General features: G+C 46.0%; 1 protein-coding gene and 1 long non-coding RNA gene across 5 annotated transcripts in view; both read left to right on the top strand.

The window, feature by feature from the left end:
- The window catches only part of Nedd4 (NEDD4 E3 ubiquitin protein ligase), an 84,892-nt gene extending 81,348 nt beyond the window's left edge, over positions 1-3,544 (top strand). For all 4 annotated transcript variants that reach the window (XM_063264950.1, NM_012986.1, XM_039080889.1 and 1 more), the window contains 2 exons: positions 68-140; positions 819-3,544. In XM_063264950.1, coding sequence (XP_063121020.1) covers positions 68-140; positions 819-921 — 176 coding nt within the window. In that variant the 3' untranslated portion in view covers positions 922-3,544. The remainder of the gene's footprint in view (positions 1-67; positions 141-818) is intronic.
- A 3,080-nt stretch (positions 3,545-6,624) lies between these two features.
- Positions 6,625-15,182, top strand: LOC100909416 (uncharacterized). The gene is made up of 3 exons (NR_131119.1): positions 6,625-6,635; positions 13,987-14,056; positions 15,102-15,182. It is a non-coding gene; the product is annotated as an uncharacterized LOC100909416 (long non-coding RNA).
- The last annotated feature ends 1,711 nt before the right edge of the window (positions 15,183-16,893 follow it).

The following is a 16,893-nucleotide window of genomic DNA, read 5'->3' on the forward strand; positions in this document are numbered from 1 at the left end:
TATTTTGAATTGTCTAGGGACTTGTGGGTAAAGTAAGTTAAACCACAGAAACTTGTCTTCTCCACAGGCTCAAATGGACCACAGTCCTTCACAGTGGAACAGTGGGGCACCCCTGATAAGCTGCCCAGAGCACATACCTGGTGAGTAGCTGTTCTACCCTAGACAGGACATAGTCCCTTGCTGCTGGCATAGGAGCCACTCCTACTATACAGGTGTGTGGCAGCCTTAGGAGAGACAGGAAGGGACAGGAACATGGATCCTGAAACCCATGCTGCTTGGGCTCAAAATTCAGGTAGCTAAGGATATAGAGGCCCTGGGCTGGAGAGCTTGTTCAGTGGTTAAGAGCACTGACTCTTCCTGACTTCCAGTTCCCAGCAACCACGTGGTGGGTCTCAACCATCTGTAATGGTATTAAATGCCCTCTTCTGGTGTCTGAAGACAGCTACAGTGTACTCATACATAAAATAAATTAATCTTAAAAGAAATAGAGGCCCAACTAGTTTAGTTGGCTATATATATATACATGTATGTATATATATATATATATTTTTTTTTTCTCCATTCCATGAGTATTGACCTTTTCCCCAAAGTGCTAGAACATTCCGTCTTAAAGGCTATCATGATCTACGAACCCAGTCATCTGGAGACAGGTGTGAGGGCAAGATTGCACAGGGGGTCAGGAGAGCCTCCCTGGCAGCTGTGACCTCAGAATGCAGTGATGGAACACGCTCTTGACAGGCAGCAGCGGTCTTGTGGTTACCATGGGGACGTTTCCCCCTTCACTGTCAATCCTAACCAGATTCTCTCAATCTTTTCAGCTTCAACCGCCTGGACCTGCCACCCTATGAATCCTTTGACGAACTCTGGGATAAACTTCAGATGGCGATTGAGAACACGCAGGGCTTTGATGGGGTTGATTAGATTACAAAAAACCAAGCTGTGGTGTCTTATACACCATAGTTCCTAAGCAAAAGCAAAAACAAAATCACATTTTAGCATTTTCCAGATAACTTCTAAAAGATGGCCACTGGCTCTTCAAGAGTCCAGAGGACAGTTTGTTTATCCATGATTTCAGCCACCACCACGCTGACTTGTTCCTTTGTCCAGTTGTTGGGGTTCATGTGTACGGCAGGATGTGAGTCCTGTGTGCCTGAGTTCTGACCGTATTTCATCTTGCTAGGCACATCCTTCTAAAACTACTGAGATTCCAACTGTGAAATATCTGTAATGAGTAGCTGGTGGGAAAAATTGACGCTTTTTTAAGATGAAATTTGGACAAAGAAAGTCTTTAATGATTGATTCATAAACCGCGACACACTTAGTACCACGTGTCGCTTACTTACTCTGTAGACCTGCCTAGTGTACCTTATCGCCTAGACCCCTTGAAGCCGCTTTGGAAGATGTATCACATGTGTTTTTAGTCACTTAAGTAAGTCACTTGTGTTTTAAAAAAAAAAAAAAGTTACTCTTCACTTGGAAGTATTTCACGTGTGTTAGCATGCAGCTTGAGCCTAAGGCGAGTCTGGAGACAAGTGGGGCAAGCTTTTGTCCGCAGTGTGTAGTGAGTACTAGGCCTCCTTTTTGCCTGTGCACCCTCAAGGCTAGAGTCCTGTGTTAGCGTTAGAATTCCTTCAAACACGAAACAAGCTCCACACGCAGTGTTTCTAAGCATGCCGTGAAGAACCGAGTTACATGTATGACTTGCCCTTACCAGCCACTCTTCACGCTTGCAGTCACGTAGTACATACGTGTTTACGGAGTTCATTATGTTTACAGATTAAGCGAATTTCTGTAGTTGCATTTTTATATTTTTAGTATCACATTAGTATAAAAATTTGTTTAAAATAACCAAAGAGTAGTTCAATGCATAATTTGTATGAATTTGTTACCAGGTTTCTTATGCTTTCTAAAAAATACTGTTTCCTATGAAAATTATGTTTTATTAAAGTCAAAAACCCTTGGGGCAAGCAAAAGCTACAGGTGGACTCCCACCATAACCACATTGAAGCACAGGAAGAGATCCCACGCGTGAGCCCACGCGTGAGCCCACGCGTGAGCAGTGCGGGCTGGCTGTGTACCAGGCCCTTGAGGTAAAACCGTCAGCTCCATCTTTATCCTCAAGCTTAGAGATGTGTAGGCGACTGTACTAACAGTAGAAAGCAGGAGTTAGCAGAATACGGCAGAAGGACAGGAAAGCGAGGTCCTAGTCCGACTGCAAGGTTATGTCTGCCAAGGTTCCTTGTATTCACCTTACACTGGTGACTGATCAGAAAAGGCTCTTTATACATGAGAAAAGCGAAGCCTGTTTTTCAGTGTGGCATGTAATGAGTTAATGTAAGCTTGTGTTATAAACTTTCTGGAATGCTTATAAGTGGCCTGTGGGAGCTGTAAGAAATAACTTGGGGCCATTGGTTTAAGCTTACTGGCTCTGACATGACTAGTGCCTGTCAGCCCATGGTAGGGATTTCAGTGACGATAGCAGAAACGCTTTCCATAGGCCAGTGCATGCTTCCAGGGTGATCAGAGTCAGCCAGGCATGGCCACCGTCCAGTCTTGATTTTATCGTTGGCCAGCCGAGCCTGCGGTACAGGGCTCCAGTTCCCTGTCTGGCAGATGTGAATACCTGTGCCCGCCCTCTCTGTCTCTAAAGGCTATGTTAAGTTCTTAAAAAGGTACTTCCTGCAAGCCACCAGTCTCAGTCAGCTCCCCCTCCCAGTGAGCATGTTAACCTAAAAATAAAAGTTCATTTACCGTAGGCAAGGGTGATCCCTAATGAGTACTGGCTTATGTGCGTTTTCATGTATGGATCTCAGTGTCAGAGTTCACTTTCTCCATAGTGGCAAAGTAACACTAATATGGGCCGGTGTGTTACCTGGAATGTCCCCATAGTATAGAACTATGGGTGAAACCATCTTGTGAAAACAGAATTGTACACACGGTTATTCAGTGTCGCCTCTGAGAGAACTCATCCACAGCAGAGCTTAGAAAACACGAGCTTCCTCTTCCTCACACCCATTTCCCGTTGGATGATTCTGTGACTTCACTAGAACCTGGTGTTAAGGAGACCAGGTGTGTTGCACCCCTACCCCAGTGTGTAGTGACAGTCTGGAGGGACCCTGGGTGGAACACCACAGCCCCTCATGCCAGTGCATGAAAACACCTTGTTGACATTCTGCCACTGGGGCATTGTGAAGTCACTTACACGAAACACAAAGGCTTTGTACTTCTCTAGGGAAAAAAAAGTATTTTAGCCTTTTTCTCTAATCCTTACCCCCAACAAATGAAACACAAAATTGCATTATAAAAGCAAACCCAAATGGTATTTGTTTTCAATTTTATTTATACCTTTCAAGTTATTCCTTATAAGTATCAAGTTAAACACAATTGGTTTTAATGAGAAGCTATTTGACATTGTTTTTAAATTTTTTCTTATATGGTAAATGTATATCCAGAATAATGTATCGAAATTTATTGCATAAACTATAAAATCATTTTCAAAATCTCAATTCCACAAATAAAGTTCTATTCTAATTTTAAAAACAAAGCTGTGACTCCGTTTACTTAGAAATGTTTTCAGCTTCTCAAGGCTGACTTGACGTGTGAATGCCCTCCATGATTAACTGTGACAGACAGCTGCCCTCTGGCCCCTAGGCTGGCAAGCACAGAAGGTACTTTAGCTTAGGGCTCCCTGTTTGGTTTTGGGTTATGTTCTCCCTATAATAATGGACTCAGCAGCCTAATTTCTGCATGTACTATGCACACAACCCTCTCCAAACAGTGCACCAGGACTTCAGAACCCCACAAAAGTGTGAGCTTCCCCCCTCCTGGTAGCAATCAGATTTAGACAGTATCTAAGCAGTATGATGAGAAGGGCTGATCTGACTTTAACTAATTTTAGGGTGCATATGCAGTGAGACAAAATGTCTTCCAGTAAACTCTGGGGAGAATTCCCCATTTGTCTTCTATGCCTATGCATAATTGTGTGTGTGTGTGTGTGTGTGTGTGTGTGTGTGTGTGTGTGTGTGTGTGTGTGTGTGTGTGTATGATTAAAGTCAGATGTATTATAGCTGTCGGTCACAACCCCCAATTCTTTCACAAGGGTCAGATATCCTGCATATCAGATACATTATGGTTCATAACAGCAAAATTACAGTTAAGAAGTAGCAGTGAAAATGTGGTTGGAAGTCACCATATGAGAAACTGTATTAAAGGGTCACAGCATTAGGAAGGTTGAAATCAACTGCATTATGAGATGTGACAGCACCTTAACTGTCAATCAAAGTAGGGGGTCACCCAAACTACAGCTCCTCCTTTAGACCTGATAAAGAGAGACCTCTGTACCCTGGGTCCTTGAACGTCCTCACTCATAGCTTCCCATTGGTACTGTCTCTGCTCATAAAGATATTTAAAAAGCCAGCCCCTAGGGAGAGAGCTTGATCAGGCCAGGCCAGTGCTGGAGAACTCTCACTGGTAGTCCTGATGGGAGTGAGCAGGCAAGCTGAACATCTCAGCTACCTCCCAGGCCCAAGTGCAGGGCTTGGTGTTGGCCCATCCCATCTGTGAACTGTTGGAGCATATGAAGGAAACCTGCCCTGAAGACCCAAAGCTGTAGGATCTGCAGGACACAGGACAACAGGACACCCAAGAGAAACCTGGTGCAGATCCAGGAGTAGCAGAAACCAGAGACCTTAAACCAGACCGATGACTTACTGCAATTAACATTTGCAAGTCAAGCTGTGTGGGCAGAGGGATAGACTGGCATACCACAGCTTCCACACTGAGATTCGGGGTTGGGGTGTGGTCAAGGGTAGAGGATGGATAAGAGAAGGGGAGACGAGTGGGATTGGGGAACATGATGTGAAATTCACAGAGTATCAAACATTTTAAAATCTTAAAATTATGTCCTTCCTCACTTGGTCACCCTCAACCCATGACCCGTGAAAGTGTCAGTGCTTGTATTTCTGGGAGCATATGCTCTTCCAGTTCTTCCTTTCTTTGGGCTCAGTGACCCCAGCATTGGTATACACTATGACCAATAACTTTGTATTAATGATAATTTATTTCCATAACTTGCACGTATTTGGGTAGCTTGTGGACACAGAAGGCTTTGCGTGCATCTTTTATTTTTAATTTCTGTTTTTATTTATTCATCTCTGTGTGTCTGTATAAACACACCTGAGATCAGGTTCCCCCAGAGAGCACAAGATAACATCAAATTCCTCAGAGCTACAGTTACAGACAGGAGCTACTAGATGTGGGTGTTGAGAACTGAGTTCAGGTTCTCTGTAAGAGAGTGTGACAGGCTAGTGGTAGCTGCTCACTGCTGGGAAGGTCACAGTGAACAGCTGCTGGGGAGGAGGAGTCGTTTCTTAGGTGGGGTAGCCTCTAATAGGCTAATATGCTCTAATAACTAACCTCCCTTCTTCAGAGGGTAGAAGAGGGTGTTGGATCACCTGGAGCTGACATTACTGTTTGGGTGGTGCCATACCTGATGCTATTGGCATTGATTAAATAACTTGACCATCGTATCATTAATAATTAAATAACTCATACTTATGAAGATATGTTCACACAAATACTCTTCAAAGAAAACCAGTTGGAAGATGGTGGCACATGTCTCTGATCCCAGCACTGGGGAGGCAGAGGCAGGTAGATCTCTGTGAGTTCCAGGCCAGCCTGGTCTACAAAGTTGAGTTGCAGGACAGCAGGACAGCCAAGGGCACAGAGACCATGCCAATAAATAAATAAATAAATAAACAAACAATAAATAAGAGGAAGAAAAGAGAAAAGCGAAGCTGAACCTATTACCCAGGTTTGTGGTCCTCTTTCATTGCAGAAGTCGCTACAAACGTAGCATCTAAAAACAAGACGAATTTCCAACCTCACAGCTCTCTAAGTCAGAAGTCTCCATGAATTCTGCTGGTGTCAAAACTTTGGGTGCCAACTAGCCAGGCTTTCCCTCCTCCAGGATCCCTCCAGGGGCTGCCGAAGCCCAATTCTTGGTAGCTTCGGGTCTGAATTCCTTCCTTGTGGCTGGAGTCAGCTAGGCATTGATCTGCATCCCTTTTCACTAGTCCAACTCTGTTCAGGCAGGGAATGCACCTCGAGTTTCTAATCTCCAGTTTGCTCTCTGTCACCATTGGAAAAAGTTCCCTGGGTCACTGCTTACTTGAGAAGATGTGGCCCACATGGGTGCCCTCCCTTGGCAGATTGGTGAAGCCATTTGCACAGCACGGTCATGGGAGTAAGATCTTCCTTCACACACCACAGGCATACCTGACCAGCACTCTTTTCTAGATTGCTCCTAGGAAAATCTGCCTCCCCACAATTTAAAGGGTATGAAGAGAAGGACCGGAGATTCTATTCTGAAAACACCAAGGTGTCTGATCCTGTAACATGCAGGGTTCTGTCTAGTTTTATGTCAACTTGGAACCAGCTGGAATCTCCTAGTAGAGGAGCCTCAGTTGAGACAGTGCCTCCATAAGATCAAGTGTAGGCAAGCTTGAAGGGCATTTTCTTAATTATTGATTGATGGGGAGAGTCCAAGGGCCCACCCCCATTGTGGGTGGGGCTGTTCCTGGACAGATGTTCCTGAACTCTTTAAGAAAGTAGGTTGAGCAAGCCATGAGGAACAAGTAAGTATCCATCCTCCATGGCCTCTGCATCAGCTCTTGGCTCCAGGTTCCTGACCTGTTTTGAGTTTCTGACATGACTTCCTTCAGGGATGAACAGTAATATAGAAGAGAAAGCCAAACAAACACTCGCCATGTTGCTTTGGTTATAGTGTTTCATCATAGCAAGAGAAACCCTAAGGAGGGCCACACAGTATGGTTTTCTATTCTTTGTCAACCCAAGGTTGCATAAACGGACAGAAACACCAACCAGTGCATCTCAGCACTACATGCTCTCAGGTAAGCCCTCTGATGTTTATTCTCAACAGCGTGGAGGGTAAATTAGCCCCAAGCGATTCAATACTCCTTACATGTTTCCTTGTCCTGCAGAAAAACGAAAGGCCAGAGTTGTCACTTTACTCAAGGAAGGTTGGTTTTCTTTGTGGGATTAGTTGGTCTAAGTCAAGAACGGAGGAGAGCCACTCCCAGCCAGTTGCTAGCTATTTACCCTGCACTTGTTAGCCCTGTTTCATCTCCCAGAAGGGCAGTGGCAGGCTCCCTTCTCTGGCATAGATGGACCCTCCTCTGCAATCAAGTGGCTGTGGGGTAGCCATTCCTTCCTAGTGGAGTTAACCAGAGACCAAATACACAGCTGCGGGTACAGCAGCACTGTTTAGTTCCTTATTTGGACCATAATTTAACTTCTGTGGAAAAATAATTATCAAGGCAAATCCTAGGTGTTCCTGAAAATAGATTCTCTTTAACAAGAATATTTTTAGAATATATGTGAATTAGTCTATTTACGTGCACCACCTGTCTGCAGTGTCCACAGAGGCTGGGAGGGGACATCAGATCTCCTGGGATTGAAGTTACAGATGTCTACGAGTTGTTTTATGTGGGTTCTGGGAGCCAAACCTGGGTCTTTTACAAGAGCAGTAAACACTCAGCCTCTAAGGCATCTCTCCAATCCCAAAACAAGTACATTTTACACAGGGGAAAGTCCAGAAAAGTCACTTAAACTATGCAGAGTCGATGGGCACCCCAAACTATGCTAATCTTTGTTTAAATAAACAGGGTTTTCGCTGATGCTAGACTTGAAAGCACAGTCCAGACAAACGACTTTGTTACTATTCCGTCCCTGGGCACCAGTCCAAGAGCAGCATAAATATTCTTCCAGGCCAACGACAGTGAGCTCTCTCATGTCCAACCTCCAGCGGATTAACTACGCCCTCAGTGATGATGGCAGAGCACCAGCTGGGCTTGCTTTCTCAGTGCTGCTTTGCAATGGGGACACGCTTGCAAGTCTGTAGGCAGTGTTTGGTTTTTCAGTCAGGAGGAGTCGGTGATATGTGAAGAGGTCATCTACCTCTTCAAAAGAATTGTGAGGGGGTTGGGGATTTAGCTCAGTGGTAGAGCGCTTGCCTAGGAAGCGCAAGGCCCTGGGTTCGGTCCCCAGCTCCAAAAAAAAAAAAAAAAAAAAAAAAAAAAAAAAGAGACTTGTGAGAAAAGAAAAGAGAAAGTCCTGGGCAGACAGTCGATCCCAGGTCTGGAATAATCTGTGGTTGTCCAGGAGCTTGTTTTGCTTGCCTGCTCCATTGCGAGCCGGGAATGGTGTGGAAAGGAACTTGGGGATGTAGTGTCAAAACCTCTAGTCGGAAAGCTGGTATAACTGCACATCTCTAAGCCCAGCACTGGGAGGCGGGTGCTGGAAGTTCGGGAACTTAAGCTTTTCTTCAACTGCATAGGGAGTTCTAGGGCATCCTGAGCTACATAAGCCCCTGTCTCAAAACCAACAAAAAAAGAATTCTAATTACTCGCTTAGGCATTCCTGAGGTAGGTGGCCTTAGGGAGTAAGGGGGAGCTGTATTGAGACCTGTGCGAGGGTTTACCCCCATACTGCAGCCCTACCCAATAGATATGTATGCCATGTCTTCCCAGTAGCTACATCCAAGCAAGTGAGAAGTCGACTGCCAATGCTGAGAACTAAGCTTCACTCTGTCGACTGCCATGTTCTGCGACTGCCGAGCTTACCCTTAGATCTCTGGTTAAAGAGGATGCTCTGTTTCCCAGAAGCACTTTCGCTTCACTTCACTATTGACGACTTGGGTGTCGGGCTGATGCGGCTTATGGAGGTGTCTTGGTCACTGTTGTATTGCTGTGAAGAGACACCAAGATCACAGCACCTCTTTACAAAGGAAGCATTTGATTAGGGGCTGCTTACAGTTTCAGGACTTAGTCCATCGTCATCATGTCAGAGAGCATGATAGCAGGCAGGAGACATGCTGGGGAAGTAGCTGAGACCTACAGCCTGATTTGCAAGGAGACAGACAGACAGACAGACAGACAGACGGACAGAGGGACAGAAGGCAGAGACTGGACCTGACATGGGCTTTTGAAACCTCCAAGTCCACTCCGTGACACAGGTCCTCTAATGGGGCCATACTCAAATATATGAGTTATACAGGGGCCATTCTTACTGAGACCACCACAGCGGGGAAGAGTTTAAAAACTCAACTCATGCCAGCATCTGCCAAAGTGCCTGCTTGAGAGGAGGAGGGGTGTGAGGAAAGCCCCTCTAGGGCTGGGGTTGTGACTCAGCTGATGAGGTGCTCACTTGTCATGAAGGGAATCCTGGGTTCCGTCCTCAGTACCATATCAGCTGGGTGTGGTGAGGCAGAGGGAGGGGCTTCAAAAGTTGAAGATTGGGCTGGAGAGATGGCTCAGCGGTTAAGAGCACTGACTGCTCTTCCAGAGGTCCTGAGTTCAATTCCCAGCAACCACATGGTGGCTCACAACCATCTGTAATGGGATCTGATACCCTCTTCTGGTGTGTCTGAAGACAGCTACAGTGTACTCATATACATAAAAATAAATAAATCCTTTAAATAAAAAAAAAAGTTGAAGATCTTTAGCTCTATAGCAAGTCTACTCAGGGAAACATGCAATTCTGAGAGAGAGAGAGAGAGAGAGAGAGAGAGAGAGAGAGAGTCAGAGACACAGAGACAGAGACACAGAGACAGACAGACAGACAGAGACAGACAGAGATAGACACAGAGACACAGAGACAAATAGACAGAGACAGAGACAGAAACACACAGAGACGGAGAGAGAGATACAGAGACAGACACAGAGAGACAGAGAAAGACAGAGACAGAGAGAGACAGAGATACAGAGACAGACAGAGAGACAGAGAGACAGAGGACACCAGTGAGCTAAGGGTGTCCCCAGTAGCTATGCTGATGGCGTGCTCAGCACAGCTGTGAGGTGAACAGGAATGAGATTGTATATCTGAAAGAGCAAGAAACTAAGGGCTGCGACAAACAGACTGGAGAAAGCCACTGTTTGAGGCAGGAGCTCCTGGGGACTGGGGTAGCAGGGGTCACTGGGAGCAAACCTCTGACATGCAGGGGAAGGCACAGGCTGTGGGAGAGACATCTATTTGTTTTTTTGGCTATGAGGATAATAACAAGATGCGACCAGACCGAGGGCTAATGGGCTGCAGATGGAGCACTGGCTGGGAAGTGGGTCCAGCTGGAGGCTTTGAACTGGAATCAGCTCACTCACTCTCAGCTGTGCGTGTGGCCTGGGAAGTAAAACAAGGGCTTCCTCGCAGATAATTATGAGTTACTCACGGTGGGGGAGGAGCAGGAATTATCTTGGTGTGGAAAAGTAGAAGCAGACGATTGTCCCTTACGCCCCACAAGGGGGACAGCCATGGCGAGAACTGGCGCCTGAGCTGCCTGTTCGCCGTTTAGGAGACTCTTAGTACCTAAGGGCAGCAGATATGGAGTCAGAACTTACTGTTAGGCAGGTGAGATGTGCAGATATCCCAAGTTAGACAGAAGGAACCAGCAGGAGACAGGGGCCAAGCTGAGCCTTATCTTGTCTGCATTCTTCTCTCTCCCATTCTCTTCATCCCTTTTTTCCTTGCTCTAGTTTTATATTCTGTTTCCTTTTTTTTTTTTTTTTTTTTTTGGTTCTTTTTTTCGGAGCTGGGGATCGAACCCAGCGCCTTGCGCTTCCTAGGCAAGCGCTCTACCACTGAGCTAAATCCCCAACCCCTCTGTTTCCTTTTTTGAAACAGGGTTTCTCTGTGTAGCCCTGGCTGTCCTGGAAGTCACTCTGTAAACCAGGCTGGCTTGGAACTCACAGAGATCCACTGCCTCTGCGTCCTGCATGCTGGGATTAAATGTATGTGCCACCACTTTCCGGGTTCTCTCTCTCTCTCTCTCTAACATTTATTTATTTACTTTATGTAAATGAGTACACTGTAGCTGTCTTCAGACACCCCAGAAGAGGCCATCAGGTCCCATTGCAGATGGTTGTGAGCCACCATGTGGTTGCTGGGAATTGAACTCAGGACCTCTGGAAGAGCAGTCAGTGCTCTTAACCGCTGAGCCATCTCTCTCTAGCCCTTATTTTCTTTTTGTTTTTTAAAAACAGGATTTCATGTGTAGCCCTGGCTGTCCTGGAACTCACTCTATAGATGGGATTAAACTCCTCCTCCTCTTCCTCCTCCTCCTCCTCCCTCTCTTCTTCCTTCACCGCCGCCACCACCACCACGACCAACACCGGCTTTTTTTTTTTCCCCTTAAAAAAAAAAGGTCTCATTTAGCTGTTCAGTTAGATACCAGTCTTACAGAGCAAGTTCCAGGACAAAAGAGAAAACATGTCTTGGAAGAAAGAAAAAGAAAGAAAGAAAGGAAGGAAGGAAGGAAGGAAGGAAGGAAGGAAGAAAGAAAGAAAGAAAGGATAAGAAAAGAAAAAAAGAGATGGTTTCGTCCAGTCCAGGCTGGCCTCAGATTTGTTGTATAGCACAGGATAGCCCAATCTGTGATCCTCCTGCTTCTACATCTCAAGTCCTGAGATTCTGGGTGTGAGTCAACACGCCTGGTTTATGGTGTGCTGGGAATCAAACTTGGGGTCTCATGAATGCTACTAGTATAGAGAATTAATTTTTTTTTTGGTTCTTTTTTTTCGGAGCTGGGGACCGAACCCAGAGCCTTGCGCTTCCTAGGCAAGCGCTCTACCACTGAGCTAAATCCCCAACCCCGAGAATTAATTTTTTAAATACAAAGCCAGCTACATTTAGAATCTTCCCCCAATCAACACTTAAATACTATCCTATTGAATATAACACATCTGTACAAAGTCGCCAGCATCAAAGAGTCAGGAATCAGGGCTGGAGACATAGCTCATTCGGTAGAGTGCTTGCCTAGCTTGCTCAAAGCCCTGGGCTTGAACCCAGTACTCCATAAACAAGTGTAGTAATAATACCCTTGTAATCCCAGCACTTGGAAGGCAGAGGCAGGAAGATCAAAACTTAAGATCATCCTTGGCTACATAGGGAATTCGAGACCAGTCTGGGATACCTGAGTATGAGATGTTCTCATTAAGAAAGAAAACCTGGGTGTGTATGTGGAGAGATGGGTCAGCTGACTGCTCTTCCAGAGGTCCTGAGTTCAATTCCCGGCAACCACATGGTGGCTCACAACCATCTGCAATGGGATCTGATGCCCTCTTCTGGTGTGTCTGAACACATCTACAGTGTCCTTATATATAATAAATAAATCGTTTTTTGAAAAAGTAAAAGAAAATAAATAAATAAGGTTACTGGGTCAGGCATAGTGGCATAAGCCTTTAATCCCAGCACTTAGAAAGGCAGAGGCTGACAGATCTCTGTGAGTTCCATACCAGCTAGAGCTACGTAATAGACCTAGCCTCAGAGGGGGAAGTGAGCATTCACACCCGACCAGAATTAAAGCACCTGACCAGATTTTAGGCCATCTCCCCTTTACTGGGTATTCTAGGATCTGTAACAATAGACATCCTCCATGCACACATGTATATACTTGGACAGCCTGATGTCTACTGATGGCTGGGGCTCACAGTCTTAACTGTGCTCCAGCACTCCCTCTGAGGGTGTTTGAGCTCCCTACCCAAGACCTGAGCCACCTGGCATAGGTCTGAACCCCACCCTGGCACCTCTGGGCCTGAGCTTCCCAGGTAAAGGCAATCTCTTTCTTCCTCATGTTAACATGTAGGGCTGGAAAGCTGCTGCTGCCTAAGAATTTGGGGAGGGCTACTCAGACACAGCCCTAGTACGTCCATGAGGTGACAAGGTAGATAGAGAAATCAACCAGGTCAAGTGGCCCAGGCAGGGAGCACAGTGAGATGCTCTGATAACCTTGAGGAAGTAGAACCCAGAAATGAGTTAGGGTAACCATACAAATTCGAATGCCTCAGAAGGGTAAGATATGAGAGTTAGGGTATAGCTGACATGAATAGAAAAGAAGGCCTTTTATTTTCACACTGAAATAAAGTACCAGAAATGAGATAAAACTCAGTCGGTAGAGAGAGAGCTCACCTCACATGCACCAGGGCCTGGCTTCCACCTCACCTGGGTATGGTGATTCAAATCTGTAATTCTAGCACTCTAATGGTAGGGGAAGGCAGATCAGGAGTTCAAGGTCACGCTCAACTACATGCTGAATTCATATCAGCTTCGACTACGTGAGACCCTGTCAGAAAGGGAAAGAAAAGAAATTATAAGCCAAAGGAAAAAAGATTCCTGGCCCCAAATATACCCATGACTACTATTCCAGAGTGGGTTCCAGTGTTAGAAAAGAGACTTTTGTTCTGAGTTGGAAGAGAGCCCCCAAGGCCTGTGGGAGCCATACTGTAGCCTGCCCACTCTCTCTTGGCTCCAGAAGCCAGTCTCGGGCCAGGAGAGACAGCCAAGACAGAGGTTGAGGTCTCCAGTATGTTCTCCACACAGCACAAGCCGCTGGACTGCGTCATCTGTTTGAGATCTCTCCTCCCTTAGGGCTTCTGAGGAGAAGTATTTCACAATTCCACACCACAAACTGCTCCTGAGGATTGAATTACCCAAAAGATGCTTAGTCTTCGCGGGCATGGGTGCAGAGAGCAAATGGGCTGACACTGTAAAGGACAGCTATAAATGTGAGGTTTGAAATGATGTTGCTTCCCTAATTGAATATAAGAAATGTTGCTGCTTGGCGGCTACAGTCTCTGCCAGGGTAACAATAACTATTTTCCTTTGACTCAGCCTCAGTATGCCCCGCCAGCTGTGTGGGGACAGCTTGGTAATGTTTTCGGCTGGTGGAATCCAGGTCCCCTAGCCCTTTAAGCTGGCCATGTACATACACACAGAGACCTCATGCATACTCCCAAGGATGGGAGGGTGACTCAGCCCCCCCCCCCACAGTGAGTTTCAAACTCATGGCGCTCATCTGTGAGACCTCTAACCATAGGTTGTTTTCCCTGGCGGTGTGCAGCCAAGAGTGCTAGGACAGGCTTGAGAATCACTGACATTTGGACAATCTAATTGTCTTACATGTTTTTCCTTTTATAGTCTCATTCTGTTGAATGCCAGAGAAGTTGGTAAAAGCACACATCCTCCTTCTCATCTGAAAGTTAAAAAGGTAAGCCAGGCGCCATCAAGGGCTCACCATTGCTCACCCACTGAGTAAATGAGAAGCAGGTCTAGGAGTGAGGTCAGTCTCTTTGGGTGGTCTCCGGACTCAGGCTGTATCCAGCTTCCCAGCTCCATCGAGGCTTCGTACGAGCACCTTAATCTCCCCATGCCTGACCTGTAGGTGAGGCTGGAGACCACCCTTCTATCTGAAGTTTCAGTCAGGTCCCCTTCTCCTCCTCAGGACAAGAGTACAGATAAACTAAGGACAGCTAGACCTTATGGGATTTGTAATTTTTATATAACCTTCATGAATCGTAAAGCTATGACAGGCGCCATAGTTAAAATACAACTCCTCAGAAATCTAGTGTGTCTGAGTGCTGGGTGACCTTGGATGCCCCAGTGTAACTTAGTTTGGGGATGATTCTCTTATGCAGGCTGCTGAGGGGGGAGGGAAGGACAACTTTGCTCTGACCCTCTTGGTTCTTCATTATCTGCCCACAAATCCATTTTCCCTGCCATTTCTAGTATGTTGGGGTGTGTGTGTGTGTGTGTGCATGCACACTCAAATGTGTGAGTACATGTGCCCATGCACTTTGTGCAGTATACATGTGTGTACTGTTTTGCATATGTGTGCAGTATACATGTGTGTGTTTGCATACTCATGTGTCTAGGTGTGTGCATTATGTGCATGCATTTGTCCATGTTTCGTGCATTTACACATGTGCTTACACATGTGTGCGTATGCTCTGTGTGTTCATATCTGTGTGTGTACAGGTGTACACAGTTCTCTGCAGCACAGCCGCTGTCTCATTATTACAAGTACTGGCCTGCCTACACACTCTTTCTCCTGAATACTATTCTGAATGAGTCTGTCTCAGATTATTGACTGTGGGTTATACCAGCCTTCTCTCCTCAAGAAGGGAGAAGCTGTTTATGTTTCTCAAGAAATTTTATGGGTTAGGCGGTAAGATCTGGCTTCCTGCAGAGCACTGAGAGGCAGATCCAAGAAAGAAAGCAATCCTGTGTCCCTGGCATTTCCTGGTTGCCCACAGCCTCCCTCGGCAGCTGACATTGATAAAAACTCATCAAAGGAATCCGCCAAGCTCTCTGTGGGCTCTGAAGACATCACTTAGTGTGTGAGGCAGAATCCCATTTAAGGTGCGGCTCCCCCCCCACACACACAGAGAATGGAACATATATTGTCTCCATCTCATTAGATATAACAATAAAAACTCAACCCGGCCTTCAAATGAGTTGAAAAATGAGTACATTTTAAAGTGTAACTTGGCCCTCTTGAAAAACTCAGTAACACTTATGAGCAAATGCTATTCTTGCAGGGCATGACTCCATCCTACAAAGTCCCCAGAGCTCCAGCTCCCTAACATTGGGTGCACCCCTCTTGCCTTCATGAGCACCTGCGCTCATTTGTGTAGACACAGGCACCCAAATTTCAAAAGTTGTTTATTTATTGGTTTTTCAAGACTGGGTTTCTCTGTGTAATCCTGGCTGTCCTAAACTCTCTCCGTAGACCAAGCTGGCCTTAAACCCAGAGATCTGCCTGCCTCTGCCTGCTGAGTGTTGGGATTAAAGGTGTGCCCCATCACTACCTGGTTAGCATCCATTTTTTTTTTTGACTCGTTCCCTGACCTCTCTAACTGTTCATCTAACTTTTTCTTCTGTATTTTCAAGATTCAGGATGCTTACATTTGGGTCCAAAAGCATAATGTCCTGCACTGCTCACTGGCTTAGTCCAATGGCTGGAAACCAGCATTCTGATGGCCAGATAGAGAACTGCTATTCAGTGCTAGGTCGGCAAGATGACTCAGTGGGGAAAGGTCCCTGCCACCAAGCCTGAGGGATGAGTTCAGTCCATGGGACACACATGGTGGAAGGAGAGAGCTGACTCCTACACGTTGTTCCCTGACCCCTGCACTCATACCATGGCATGCACAGACCGGCTGCTGCAGAGAACTCATGCTCCCAACGCTCACATCCTCTGGCGGCTTCCTGGCACATCAGTAACTCCAGTTCCAGGGCCTTGGACATAAGCACAAATAAATACATTTGAAAAATTCACTATCTGCTTCTGACTCCAATCATGGGGGTCAGAGGACAACTTTCAGGAGTCATTCTCTCTTCGCACCACAGGGATTGATACTCAAACTCAGGTTGCCAGGCTGCAGCATCAAGCACTGCTACCTTCTGAGCGTCTCCTAGGCCCCTCCTGGAAGGTTCCTCGTGTGTTTATTCTACCAGTTGTCTTTATCACAGTCCCACTTATTTTCAGTCCTCGTAACTGTGAAGTGACCGTTTCCTGGGATTTCCCTCTGTTCTGACTGCTCAGAGCCTCTTTGGGACCCTGTGACTCTTCTACACTGGACCCATTTCTTCCACACCGGGTCATTCTGCAATTTGCTTCCTTGTTTTTCTTTAAAGATTTATTTTTTTTTTGGTTCTTTTTTTCGGAGCTGGGGACCGAACCCAGGGCCTTGTGCTTCCTAGGTAAGCGCTCTACCACTGAGCTAAATCCCCAGCCCCTAAAGATTTATTTTTGAGGGTTGGGGATTTAGCTCAGCAGTAGAGCGCTTGCCTAGCGAGCGCAAGGCCCTGGCCAAGGTCCCCAGCTCCGAAAAAAAGAAAAGAAAAAAAGATTTATTTTTGAATATGAGTGCTCTATTTGTGTGTACACCTGCATGACAGGAGAAAGCATCAGATCCCATTATAGACGATCGTGAGCCACTATGTGATTACTGGGAATTGAACTTGGGACGTCGGAAGATCAACCAGTGCTCTTAACCACCAAGCCATCTCTCCAGCCCATTTGTTTTTCTAGAACACATCTTA

The sequence above is a fragment of the Rattus norvegicus genome, chromosome 8 (genome assembly GCF_036323735.1).
Source record: "Rattus norvegicus strain BN/NHsdMcwi chromosome 8, GRCr8, whole genome shotgun sequence".
Classification (NCBI taxonomy): Eukaryota; Metazoa; Chordata; class Mammalia; order Rodentia; family Muridae; genus Rattus; species Rattus norvegicus.